The sequence below is a fragment of the Salvia miltiorrhiza genome, chromosome 8 (genome assembly GCF_028751815.1).
Source record: "Salvia miltiorrhiza cultivar Shanhuang (shh) chromosome 8, IMPLAD_Smil_shh, whole genome shotgun sequence".
In the NCBI taxonomy this organism is placed as follows: Eukaryota; Viridiplantae; Streptophyta; class Magnoliopsida; order Lamiales; family Lamiaceae; genus Salvia; species Salvia miltiorrhiza.
Genome location: NC_080394.1, coordinates 23,878,931 through 23,892,059, shown reverse-complemented (window position 1 = coordinate 23,892,059; position 13,129 = coordinate 23,878,931). Strand labels below are relative to the sequence as shown.

Sequence of the window (13,129 nt, the reverse complement as noted above, 5' to 3'; positions counted from 1 at the left end):
TTATTTGTGCTACTTTTAGTATTTCATTCTAGGATTATTAATAATGAAACAAAATCTTATCCTTAAAAAAGTAGTTATGCCAATTGGGTCGGTCCACTCTGATTTCGAACTATTTTTGGTTCTGACCACTTAGATTTTATTTTTAAATTTTGGTTCATTTTTTTTGCCCTAATCCTAAAATTTTGATTTTCAAGTTCCATCATGCTAGAAAGTTTTTAAAAAAATAATATATATGATTTTTTTCTCTTACACTTTGATTGATGGGAAAATAAGGGATAACAAAAATTTATGCCTTTAAATATCTATTTTCTTTTCTCAAATTTTACACAAAAGAGAAAAATTCACCATTTCTTCTTCTTTATTATTATCCCTCCTTAAAGTGAAAATAAGAAAGGAAAAATGGTGAATTTCTTTTTTATGTAAAATGTGGGAAAAGAAATGAGACATTTAAAGGCATAAATTTTTTGTTATCTCTCATTTTTCCATTCATCAAAGTGAACACACCCTTAATGTAATAGAAAATAGGAGTGATTGGAGTGGATTTTGAAAATACTCACTTTCCTTTAGTAAAATTAAAAATTAGCCACTAATATAAAAACTTTAAAAAATACCTACATTTACCATTTTACCATTACATATAAAATTTTTACAAATACCCACTGTTCACTGGTTGTGAATTCAACTCGAATTCACAACTGAATTCAAGTATTGATTGTGAATAACAAGTGTTGGTTGTGAATTCGCGTGAATTCACAACCAACACTATTTCAAGTTGTGAATTCACAACCGATAAAACTTGAATTCACAACCAACACTTTTTCAAGTTGTGAATTCACAACCAATAAAACTTGAATTCACAATCAACACTATTTCAATTGTGAATTCACAACCAACGCCGATAATTCAGTTGTGAATTCATAAACCTGGTTGTGAATTCAAGAACATTTGTACAAAATTGCGCGATTTTCATCAATTTCTTCGTTACTTATATTTTTTTTCGATTAAATTCAAATTGAATTCAACTTTTCCTCAAATTTCTCTTCTAAATGGCATATTTTCTTAAAGTAATTGAATAAGAACAATCCCCAAAATCTAGAATCTCTAAATCATTTTCATTCTCATCCCAATGATTCCAAGATGGAGAAATAATTTGAGATCCTCGTAGACGATGACAGAGATCTCAAATCTGAATTCTGCAGATCGCGCCGCCCGTACCTCACCGCCGCCAGCTCCCTCAGATCCACCGTGTTCATGTTGAATTTGGTGTGGGAAAGAGAGAGCGGGGAGAGAGAAAAAGAGTGAGAGGGGAGAGAGTGGAGGGGCTTCGATCTGATGTTTACGGAGAGATCTGTCCACACCGCTTCGATCCGTCCGCCAGATAGAGAAAGGGAGAGATCTTCACCAGCAGTGGTGCTGCAACCACTAAGCTGCCGGAATCGCCAACTATGTTGCAGACGATGAAGGCGGCGACAGACGGGCGAAGAGAGAGAGAGAGAGAGAGAGAGAGAGAGAGAGAGAGAGAGAGAGAGAAAGAGCGCAGGTTGGGGAAGAAGGAGAGAGAGAGAGAGAGAGAGAGAGAGAGAGAGAGAGAGAGAGAGAGAGGATAGAGCGTGTAGAGAGATAGAAATGAGAGAATGAGAGGAGACTAAGGTTTGCCCATTTATATAGAAGGGTAATTTATCCCTTTAACACAAAAAGTGGGTATTTTTTATGTTTTTATTTGAGTGGGTAAAATTTATTTTTACTATATAAAAGTGGCTACTCTTATATATTACCCCCTCCGTCCACTAATTGTTGGCCTAGGAGGCAAAACACGAGTTTTAAGAAAAAAGTGTATTTTTATTAGTTGAGTGGAGAATGGGACCCACCATTTAACAAAGTCAATACAATTAGTATATTCAATAATTTTCGAATTTCTCTCTCTTCTACTAATGCTGCCATTTTTAAAATTAATTGGGACCCACCATGTGTAAATTAAGGACTGCAGTAACAGAGAATTAAAAAAAGCATTAATTTCCATTTCACTAAACTGAAAATTTATGGAGGGAAAGCCTCCAAATTTTGGCTCCCTCCAATTACATAAATTAGTCACCTATTTAAACATAAACACACTATTCCAGAATCATTTACACACCATTCGAAAGGTTCAAAACAAAACAATGGAGCTCATGTCTTCCAAAAAACACCTAACAATAGAAGAGCAAAATGTTATGGCTCATTGGCTTCTCGCAAATAGCACCAACGGGAAAACGAACGATGGAGCACAAAAGGAGGCAGCTGCTATGTTTGGTGTGTCGAGCCGAACGGTGCGTCATTTCTGGAGCAAAACAAAACAGAAGATTCAGTCAGGTACAGCAGTGATATTCACATCAGCTCACAAAGGTACATTTCACAAAGATAGGAAAAAACTTGATGTTGAGAAGGTTAAGTCATTGTCCATTCTTGAGAGGTCTACAATTCATAAAATGGCTGCCAAGCTTCAAGTTAGCAAGAGCTTACTTGGGCAGTGGATAAAAAGAAAGGAATTAAGACCACATACAAGTGCAATCAAACCACAGTTGACTGATGTAAACAAGATAGCAAGGATGAAGTATTGTTTAAGTAATGTAGTGTATGATGTAGCAATGTCGTAAACAAGATAGCAAGGATGAAGTATTGTTTAAGTAATGTAGTGTATGATGCAGCAATGTCGAGGTACAGTTATCAAAGCATGCATAACGTTGTTCATATAGACGAGAAATGGTTCTATATGACCAAGACATCGGATAGGTATTACCTACTCCCTGAAGAAACAAACCCTTACAAAGCATGCAAGTCTAAACGTTTCATCACAAAGGTGATGTTTATGTGTGCTGTCACTAGGCCACAATTTTCAGCAGATGGTCAGGAGCTATTCGATGGAAAGATTGGAATCTTTCCATTTACTACACTCGAGGCAACCAAGAGAAAATAGAAAAACAGAGCAAAGGGTGTTTTAGAAGTGAAGCCAATTCAATCAATAACCAAAGAGGTCATCAAAGAGTGCATAATTAAACAGGTAATGCTCAGTTAACATCATTTTATTTCAACTATCAGACCTTATTTAGGTTCATCATATAGCTGCTGCCACATTATTTGCCACATTATTTCAGGTTATACCAACAATCAAAGAAAAGTGGCCAAAATCAGATCAAATGAAGCATATCTTTATTCAACAGGATAATGCAAAACCACATTTCAACAAAGACGATCCAGATTTTATAGCCGCTGCCAACAGTGATGGATTCAAGATTGAGCTAGTTTGCCAACCAGCTAACTCACCTAACCTAAATGTCAATGATTTAGGTTTTTTTAGGGCTATACAATCACTGCAGGATGACAATATGGCAAAAACTGTTGAAGACCTACTGCAGAATGTGTTGATTTCTTTCGAAGAGCTTTCATCAGTTACACTCAACAATGTCTTCTTGACATTGCAAGGGTGTTTAACTGAGATTATGCGAGTTCGAGGAAGCAATGACTACAAGATTCCACACATAAACAAATCAAGACTCTTGAGGATAGGAATGCTGCCAGAATGCATAGAATTGGATGAAGGACTTATCAAAGATAGCCTAACTCATGTGATGCAGTTTGATGTGAATGCAGGCACAAATTATGACATTGGGGGGCTTATGCATCATTTTGGATTTGGCTAAGTGAATTCCTCAAAGCTCTGTGGATATGCACCACTTGGCTCCTCTGGAAGGCTAGAAATGAAAGCCGTTTTGATGGAAAGGTTTGGGAGATTCAACTTTTGGTTCAGGAAATTAAGGGTAGACTTTGGAGCTGGAACAAAATCTTTAGAATTATTGATTTGGACTCTTGCTTTTCCGATTGGTGTTCTTGTGAGAAGCTTACCTTGTAACCCTCTATTTTCTAGGTACCTCTGGTACCCGTTTTTCTTATCTATATAATTTGCTTTTTCCGATCAAAAAAAAAAATATAGTTTTCTTGTTCTCATTTTGTGTGTGTTTACATTAGAAACAACTCAATAGGGTTGTTTATCATGTAAACATAGGGCTTTAATCTCAGCCTTTATTTTGTAAAAAAGGAAGCATCATAGACCTTTTATCAAACCTCCAATTACTAGGGATTTCAATACCTAGTGGTGGCTTTGCTTAGATTTCATCACAGATCACAGAACACAGATCACAGATTTCATCACACATCACAGAACACAGATCACAGAGAGGAAGAAAACCTCCAACAACTAGGGAATGAAGCCCTAGTGGTGGCTTTCATATAACCCTCAGTAAAACACATCATAGGGCAACCATAAAGCAAGCAAATCACAGACCGAGCAACAGAGGGACAGTAAACCTCCAACAATAGCATCACATATACAGTTACCAGCAACCATAGTATAGCAAAGCACAAATCGAGCAACAACACCATAACAAATCACAAATCCAACAACACAGACATAGAGAAAACCTCCAACAACTGGGGAATGAAGCCCTAGTGGTGGCTTTCATCTAACCCTCAGTAAAACACATCATAGGGCAACAATAGACAGAGCAAATCATAGACCGAGCAACAACATTTCAACAAATCACAGATCGAGCAACGAGCCCATCATAAATCATAGACCGAGCAACAACACCATAACAAATCACAGATCGAGCAACGAGCCCATCAGAAATCACAGATCGAGCAACAATATCATAACAAATCACAGATGGAGCAACGAGCCCATCAGAAATCACAGATCGAGCAACCATATCATAAAAAAACACATTTGTGCATCAGAGAGTTAACACCTGATTAGGGGATATTGCTTAAGCCCGGAAAGTAAATCAGCATGATTCTGATGAAGGCTGGAGACAGCCCATACTTCCAAGACCGCGAGTCGACGTTACCCGGCGTTTCAACTCCGTCAACGGTGAGTCCACCGGTGCTCGATTCAACCTCAGATCGCGATTGGAGTTGTCCCGCACTCGATTCGTCATCGGCGCGAACAACCGGCGTCTCTTCGTCGTCAACAGCGAGATCCGACGTCTCTACTCCGTCCACCGGCGTCGATTCATCATTTTCGAGTGAAGCCAAGTTTGTTTCAGGTACATACTCACTAAAATCGGAGTGGGTTTCATAATCCTCCAACAAATAAGAGGGTGTATCAAAGGATAATGGGTAAGCAGGGGGCGTCGAGTGGATAGAGGGAGCGTTGAGAGTGAAATCGACACTGGGGGGTGTAGGGATGTGATTCCAATCGGACATTTTTTTGCCAAAGGTCAAGAACGAGGCGGCTAGGGTTTGGAAGAATGAAGAACGAACAACAGCAAGAATGGGGGAGAAGAATCGAGGCGGCTAGGGTTTTGATAGGAATGATTCTGATTTTAAGTGTAAGTTTGGTTTAATGATAGGTAGATAACATTAATATGGTAGGTGGAATTAATTAGTGTAGGATTTAATTGGTAGGTAGGATTTAATTAGTTTAAATAAATTATTTAATTAAAAGTGTGTTTGACTTGTAGTGTATTTAAATATGAATATAAACTTTCCTAAAATAGATAGGACATAAATTGGTGGACGGACCAAAAAGGCAAGTAGGCCAACAATTAGTGGACGGAGGGAGTAACACTTTAGAAGATGTCTAAATTGAGATAGCAAAAATAAAAACTATCCACAAAAATATTCTTTAAAAAAAATCATACTTACAATTTTACCTCCGCAATTCACAATCGACCTATATCTTGATTGTGAATTCTAATTTTAAAACTCGAGTTCACAATTAAGACTATTTCCATTTGAATTCTAGCTTTAAAACTCAAAGTCGCAACCAAAATTATTCATTGTTGTGTATAATAATTTTGAAACTCGAATTCACAACCAACATATATTCGAGTTAAGCATTATAACTTTAAAACTCGAATTCACAACTAATTAACCTATATTCGAGTTGTGAGAGAAAGATGGACGAATTCACAACTAAACACAAACTCAATTCAATCACAATCATTCATTTCTACATGGTGGGTCCTTTTCTCCACTCAATACATTACTACCAAATATTTTTTTTTAATTCGTGTCGTTCTCCAATTGATACATTCTTATGGGACATAGAGAATATAAAAATAGATAATTTTATGTATTGACTCTAAAAAATAGATCATATTTCTCAATAATAAAGATACTTAACCTGATATTAGATATAAAAACGAGTGATAAGAAATTTCATAAAAAAAAAATGATTTGACGCACATTTACCCGAAAAGTTTATATATTGAATTTTCATATAAGAAAGTTTTTTTTTATTAAATATTAGAGAAAATAAAAACATATTCTACAAATATTAAAATTTCACAAAATCTCTTGTACACTCGGGTGTATCGTACGCTCGGGTTGATCCGTACCCAGATCCTGACCCTCATGCTAATCCAAACCCGCATCATGACCCAAATTGTGTAAATGACACTATTCAGTTATACAAATGACACTGCTTATAATTGACACTATTCAATTATATAAATGACACCGTAACATTTTAAAATATTATAGTATCATTTTCAATTTTATAGTGTTATTTAAAATATTATAGTGTCATTTACAATCTTATAGTGTCAGTTACATGAAATGTCATTTATATTTTTGAATACACAATATCATTTACAATATTATAGTGTCATTTATACGCAATATCATTTGTATAACATAATAATGTCAATTACATGCAGTGTCATTTGTATAACCGAATAATGTCATTTACACGATTTGAATTAGAATGCGAATTTGGATTAGAATACGGGTCAAAATCTAGGTACAGGTCAACCCGAGTATACACTACACTCAGATGTACCCAAGACCGACTCTTAAAATTTTACTTTCAAATTCAAAAGTAAAATAATGATGTTCGACAACTAAGAATTCTCGTGTCATTTGGACTTTTTTTTTACACAACCCTTATTTTTTCTCTTTCTGTATCGACCGTCGATAATGGGCTAAATTAACATCCTATTCATTCAGAACTATAATATGTACTACTTCAGAGAGTTCACACGGGTAGAATATATTGATTAGGAAAACAAAAAGATTTCAGTTTATACAAATAATGCGGCGTAATTTCATTTATATTTTCCTATGTGTTATCAAATAATTTCAAGAGTTGCAGAGTGAAGGGGAGAAGTGGGAATGATGAAATTTGAAAAACAAAGATTTTGGAAGGATATAGGCCTCGAGCCCTCAAATCAGAAATACGTTTACATTCATCTATTCTTCTGTTTTTAAAAAAGGAAGATGCAGAATTCGAGGTTGCTGTGTAAAACACAAATATTTTCTTGTTTGTCTTTTATTAGTGATTTCCACGATATTAATCTTATGCTTTCAACTCAGTTTGACCCAATTTTGTTTTTTTCTATCATGCGCTTGACCTACTAAAGTCTCATTTCCCCTAAATTCTTCATAAAAGCTGAAGCCGCATAATACAAACTTAAATAGCTGCTCTAGCAACAAAAAAAAAAAAAAAAAAAAACGAAAAGAGATAAACACAAATACTGGGTTCGTTGTATTACAATTTACAAATAATGCCCTAATATTTTCTTTAATTTTTTAATTTTTTTTAGGGTCAATATTTTCCTTAATTTAAGCATAAATGAAATAGTTGCATTTGATGGGAAAGTCTAGAATCCCCGATTATAACAAAAAGAGCCTTTTTTTTTCTTCTTCTATTTTTTGCCTTATTCTTCTCCCCCACCCCCGACCTTTTAAAAAAGCAAGAAAAATAAAGGGAAACAACTAAAATTCTACATCGACTAAACATAGGGAATGATGATGATCATACAAAGAGTATTCATGAACTACACCTGACGAAATGTTTTGGGTAAAGCCTAAAAATAAAATCATTTAGGCTTGGGTCAAGATCTAGTTTTCTACTCACAGTTTCCAGATTTTATTGTAATTGTCCTTTTTTTATAAGTGGACAAAAAAAAAGGAATGCAAAATTAGGTTAAGAGTGTCAGATCAAGAATAGAATAATTTCTTGGTTGGGCTTCTCAAGAATCCTCGCGTTGAAGGAGATATTAATCCACACTTGTATCCATAATTATTTAATGTCGTATTTTAGCTGCACCACCAATAGAAACCACTGTTTAAGCGATGGAAAACACAATAATGAGACAAAATAAGGAAATGAGTGGAAGGTAGGATAATTACAAATTAGTCAATTGAGATAATGGGGCTTAATTTCTTAATGAGATTAGGACAGGAAGAGAGCATGTGAATTTATTTATTTTTTCTTAAAAGAAATTTACGTTTGCTTGACAAATTCTGTATATGAGACAAAGCCGAATATGATAATTTTATTTAAGGATTTGTTGCTTTTCTTTTTTTGTCTCACAACAGTTTGCAGCTGATTAGACGTGTAATTGAAGAAGAAAATGAATATGTCGTTGTAGGAGTCCATGAACTGAGCACCTTCTTGAACCCCACGTGAACAAGCTATTTACACACACACGCACAACCAATTGTCTTCTTAAATGTAATTCTTGTAGTTGTTAACAAAATATACACCCTCCGTCCATCCAAATTAAATATTACATTTCTGACGGGTACATATTTAAATAAAATAGGTAGTAATTTTTATATAGTGAAAAATTAATCTCATTATTGTATAGAATTGATTGAGATTGAATTAAGAATAATTTTATTTGTAAATAAGAAATATTTATAACGATAAAAGATAAGAAATTTGTGTGGGACTATATTCTAAAAAAGTGACACAGGTTTTAAGAAATACTCCCCCCGTCCCGCTCCAAATGTCTCCTTTCTTTTGGACATCGAGATTAAGAAATGTGTATATTGTGAAAATTGTTTAAATATTAAGTATAGAGAGAGTGTGTGTGTATTCCCAAAAAAGGAAATGAGATATTTGGAGTGGGACAACCCAAAAAATGGGACATTTGGAGTGGGGCGGAGGGAGTATTAGTTAGGAGTCATTGTGAGTGAAAAATTGATCTCACTTTATAAAGTATTACGAGAGTAATGAGTTAATTGAGGAAACATAGTAGTAGCCCATGATTGTTTTGTTGTGAATAAGTATGAAAATGAGGGATAAAAAAAATAAGGGGATAGTGTAAAAAAATGAAAATATTTATGTTTTTGTGAGACGCTCTAAAATGACAAATTATTTATATGTTTGTGAGATGGAGGAAGTATATTTTTAATGAACATAAAAAATAATAAAAATGATCATATTTTTCATGGACGGAGAAAATATCTATTTTCGTTATCTATAGACTTCTTATGTCGTATCACAATTGAAAGATTGGATTTGACTCTATGAAAAATGTCATGTACAATTGGATCTTTTTTATATGTTATATTAATGAATTACTTCAAACATAATAACATCGTGATCATGGCAAAACATTTTTTTTTAAAATTAGTATTAGCAACTTGGCAATGGCATAATAGATTAATACTCCTTCCGTCCTATTACAAATGTCTCCTTTTTTATAATGAGATGTTCTATTACAAATGTGTCTCAATTCTTTTTTAGCAATATATTATCTCTCTATACCTAATATTTAAATAATTTTCATCAATGCACTTTATCCACTTTCTACATATTTTTTAATCTCCGTGCCCAAAAGTAATGAGACATTTGTAATGAGATGGAGGAAGTATTTGTTATGATTAATTGGCAAGTAATCCTGAAGGTTCTATTTTTATATGCAAATGAATGTATGTATTGTAATTCACAAATACTCTTGTGCAATCAGTTGCACCGTGCAACTGGTTTCCAAAATGACACTACTTCATTCGGGAAATGACACTTGAACATTTCCGAATGACACTACTTCAACATACTTCAAGTGTCATTTGTATGTTGAAGTAGTGTCATTCAGAAACCAGTTGCATGGTGCAACCGATTGCACGGGAGAGAGCCTCATTTTAATTTAGGGTAAATATTCGATTTTGTCCCAATGTATTAGCGTTTTAACGAAAATGTCTCACCTTTAGGATAAATGCATAGAAGTACCCATCAGATCAATTTCGATTATTTGTGTCCTAAAAAAAATTGAGTATTGACGGAGAATGCCGAGAATCCAAATTGACAATTTACGTGAAAATTATGTTTGAAATAAAAAAATATATAGAAAAAAAAGATAGAAGACTACATGCAGATCCAAATCTAATGCTCAGGGGGGAACTTAACGCATATAACGATAATGGCGACTCTGCTCGCCGTTGTTGTTGTTCGGATCGTGAGAAGATGAAGACGACAACCTTCATCAAAATTGAAGGTGGAAGAGGTCACCGAAAATCGATGGAGAAGACGGTGATGATTTGGCGTTTCACCGGAGAAGAATAGTGGTGGCAACACTAATAGATTGGGGATCTAGCGTTTAGTCTAGACAGAGAGTTAGAAGAGGGAGCCCAACTGGTGGAGGCGGTAACTGTAGTGGTGGTCGCTTTCGCCGAAGAAAAAGGAGGCGGCGACGCTGTGTGTCGGTGTATTCACGCCCGTGCGCGCGTGTGTATTGTGTAAAATAATACATTTTTTAAAAATAATACTACAATTTTGATTATATGTCTTTTTTGTTCTCGAACAAAATTTTCACATAACTTGTCAATTTTGGATTCTCGGCGTTCCACGTCAACAAGCAGGAGCTGGAATTTTTTTTCAGGATACAAATAACTGAAAACTGATACAATAGGTACTTCTATGCACTTATCTTGAAGGTGTGATATTTTCGTTAAAACGCTAATACATGGAGACAAAATTGAATATTTACCCTTTAATTTATTATACAAAATGTATTTTCTTCTCTATACTGCAATGAGCCAATAAGTTAGTTCTAACACATTTATTCCCTCGATCCCCTAAAATTATGAATATTTTTAGTACGTGTTTCAAGTATATACATTTTTTATTTTTAGGCAGTTTCTCACAAATAATTAGCAACTTTATCTTTATAACTTACTCTTATTTAAAATTAATACACTCAATAATATCTTTCACATAAATATTTTCTCCACTATCAATACACTCAATATTTTTGTATTAAGATCATACTAAAAAATTCGCTTAATTGTTTTGGAAATGAAGGGACTGATATGGTAACATCTCACAATTAAACATGAATACATACAACTAGCATCCTGAACTTATTTTTATAAATAGTACTCCCTTCGTTCTCATAAAATGTATTCAATTTGTCATTTTCGTATGTCTTCACAAAAGGTATCTAATTATTCATAATAAAGTGAGACCCTTACTTTATTCACAACATATTCAATCATTTTATTAAAACTTGTGTCATTTAAAGGTGAGTACATTTTACAAGGTTGGAGTATATATCACGTTTCATAAATATTGACATATATTTATGAACTAATACGTTTTTTAATGCTAAAGAAATGCAGGAGATAATGAGAAACGAAAACTTTGGCTCACACTTGTAGTTAAATTGGTACAGAATGTCTGCCATAACTGTTTAAAAATTGCACCGCCCTTTAGCATTCAATCATAATGTATATATATACATATAAATTAATCGATCGGCATGTTTGAAAAGAATAATAATACCTATACATTAACTTGCAGATTAAATTTGTTTATTGAGTTCCACATGCTAGAGTTGACTTAACAACTTACCCTTGTTTTCATACTTGTTACTCTATCTCATTTACTTAATTGAGCCTGCCTACGTCAAGAAAATCATACCGAATTTAAATTACTTACTATTACACCTTGCTACAACAAGTGAATTTTATGAAATCAATCGTAAGATTATGTATACAAATCATACACATCAAGTGATAGTGCGACACCTATAAAAAAATCATAATATGAAGAAGATTGCTGCAAATTCCGGAAGCCATTATTAGTAAAATTAAAATTAAGAGTCTTATGCAAGGCATCTAAGACCAAGTAAAAACATGGGCATCTTAGATAGTATATATGAATTATAGGTAGCTAGGAGACCATGTCATGTCCGTATAGAGATTCTTTGTTGAAAGAATTAGCATTAGGAATAGGAATATTGAGCAAGTCGTTTTGCAGGAAATAGGATTTGTCTTGGTGCATCTGAATGCAGAGGATCTCAGCCTGCGCCACCGCCAGCTGCATTTGTAGCTGCGACACTTGGTTCTGGAGGTACGATATGGTGCCCACGCACCCGTACACCGGATCTCGACCTCTCGCATTCGCCTCGTAAACCAAGCTGTTCACTGCATCTCCTCTTTGCTGCTCCGGCAGCTCCTACACATAGTAGTATAATTTACTTTAATACAAATAATTATCAAATATATATATATGTATATTATTATTAATTAATTACCTGCAGCATTTTGCTGACATTGGAAGCGCCGAAGACTTTGTGGACAATGGCGAACTTGAGGGGGTCGTCGGAGGGAAAATAGGGAGCGAAGATGCAGTCTTTGGCGCAGCGCCGCCGCAGGAGCTTGCATGAAGCGCACGGTGAGCTACCCCCCATTCAATCTTGTGTGATGCCAAAACAAGTTGGGAATTGAAGAGAGACACAGAGTTGTACGTGTATTTATAAAGGAAAGACTAAGTGGGTTTATTTAATTTACAAAGTGGCGTGCTCAAATTACTAAATGAACTCCGAGACAACTTTGTTTTTGGAATAGCTTTTGGCTTAGTTATCAATTTTACTCTAAATTGTTCACCTCGGATCCTCTATCCCACTATTTTGTATGTATAACCGTGTATCATTCTTACTTTATTACTCTTTCCGTCCCACTTCAATAGGCTCGTTTTCCTTTTTGGGATGTCCCACTCCAATAGGCTCATTTTTCATTTTAAGTAAAAAAAGTGTACTTAATTGATGTGGACCACACCACTTTTCTACTAAAAAGTAAGTTTTCTTAATCTTCGTGCCCAAAAGAAGTGAGCCTATTGGAGTGGGACGGAGGGAGTATAATTTTTAATTATATTTTCTTCAATTTTAATTTATTATGCTTTAATATTATAAAAAGATAATTAACATGGGTTCACTCATCCAATTAGGGTTTATAATTATTTTTTATATTTATTTGAATTAATAATTGATTATTTGGGTTCATTAATTCAAAGTTAGGGTATATAATTTTTTAAAATTTCAATTTTTAGTTATAAATATTAATTAGAGTTCATAATATAATA

At 34.4% G+C, this 13,129-nt stretch overlaps 1 protein-coding gene across 1 annotated transcript; it reads right to left on the bottom strand.

The window, feature by feature from the left end:
* Positions 1 to 11,717: 11,717 nt before the first annotated feature.
* LOC131002007 (LOB domain-containing protein 12-like) lies at positions 11,718 to 12,546 on the bottom strand. The gene is made up of 2 exons (XM_057928682.1): positions 12,303 to 12,546; positions 11,718 to 12,223 (listed from the first exon to the last, which is right to left on the bottom strand). The coding sequence occupies exons 1-2, from the start codon at positions 12,456 to 12,458 to the stop codon at positions 11,939 to 11,941; spliced, it is 441 nt and encodes a 146-aa protein (XP_057784665.1). The 5' UTR covers positions 12,459 to 12,546; the 3' UTR covers positions 11,718 to 11,938.
* Between the last annotated feature and the right edge of the window lie 583 nt (positions 12,547 to 13,129).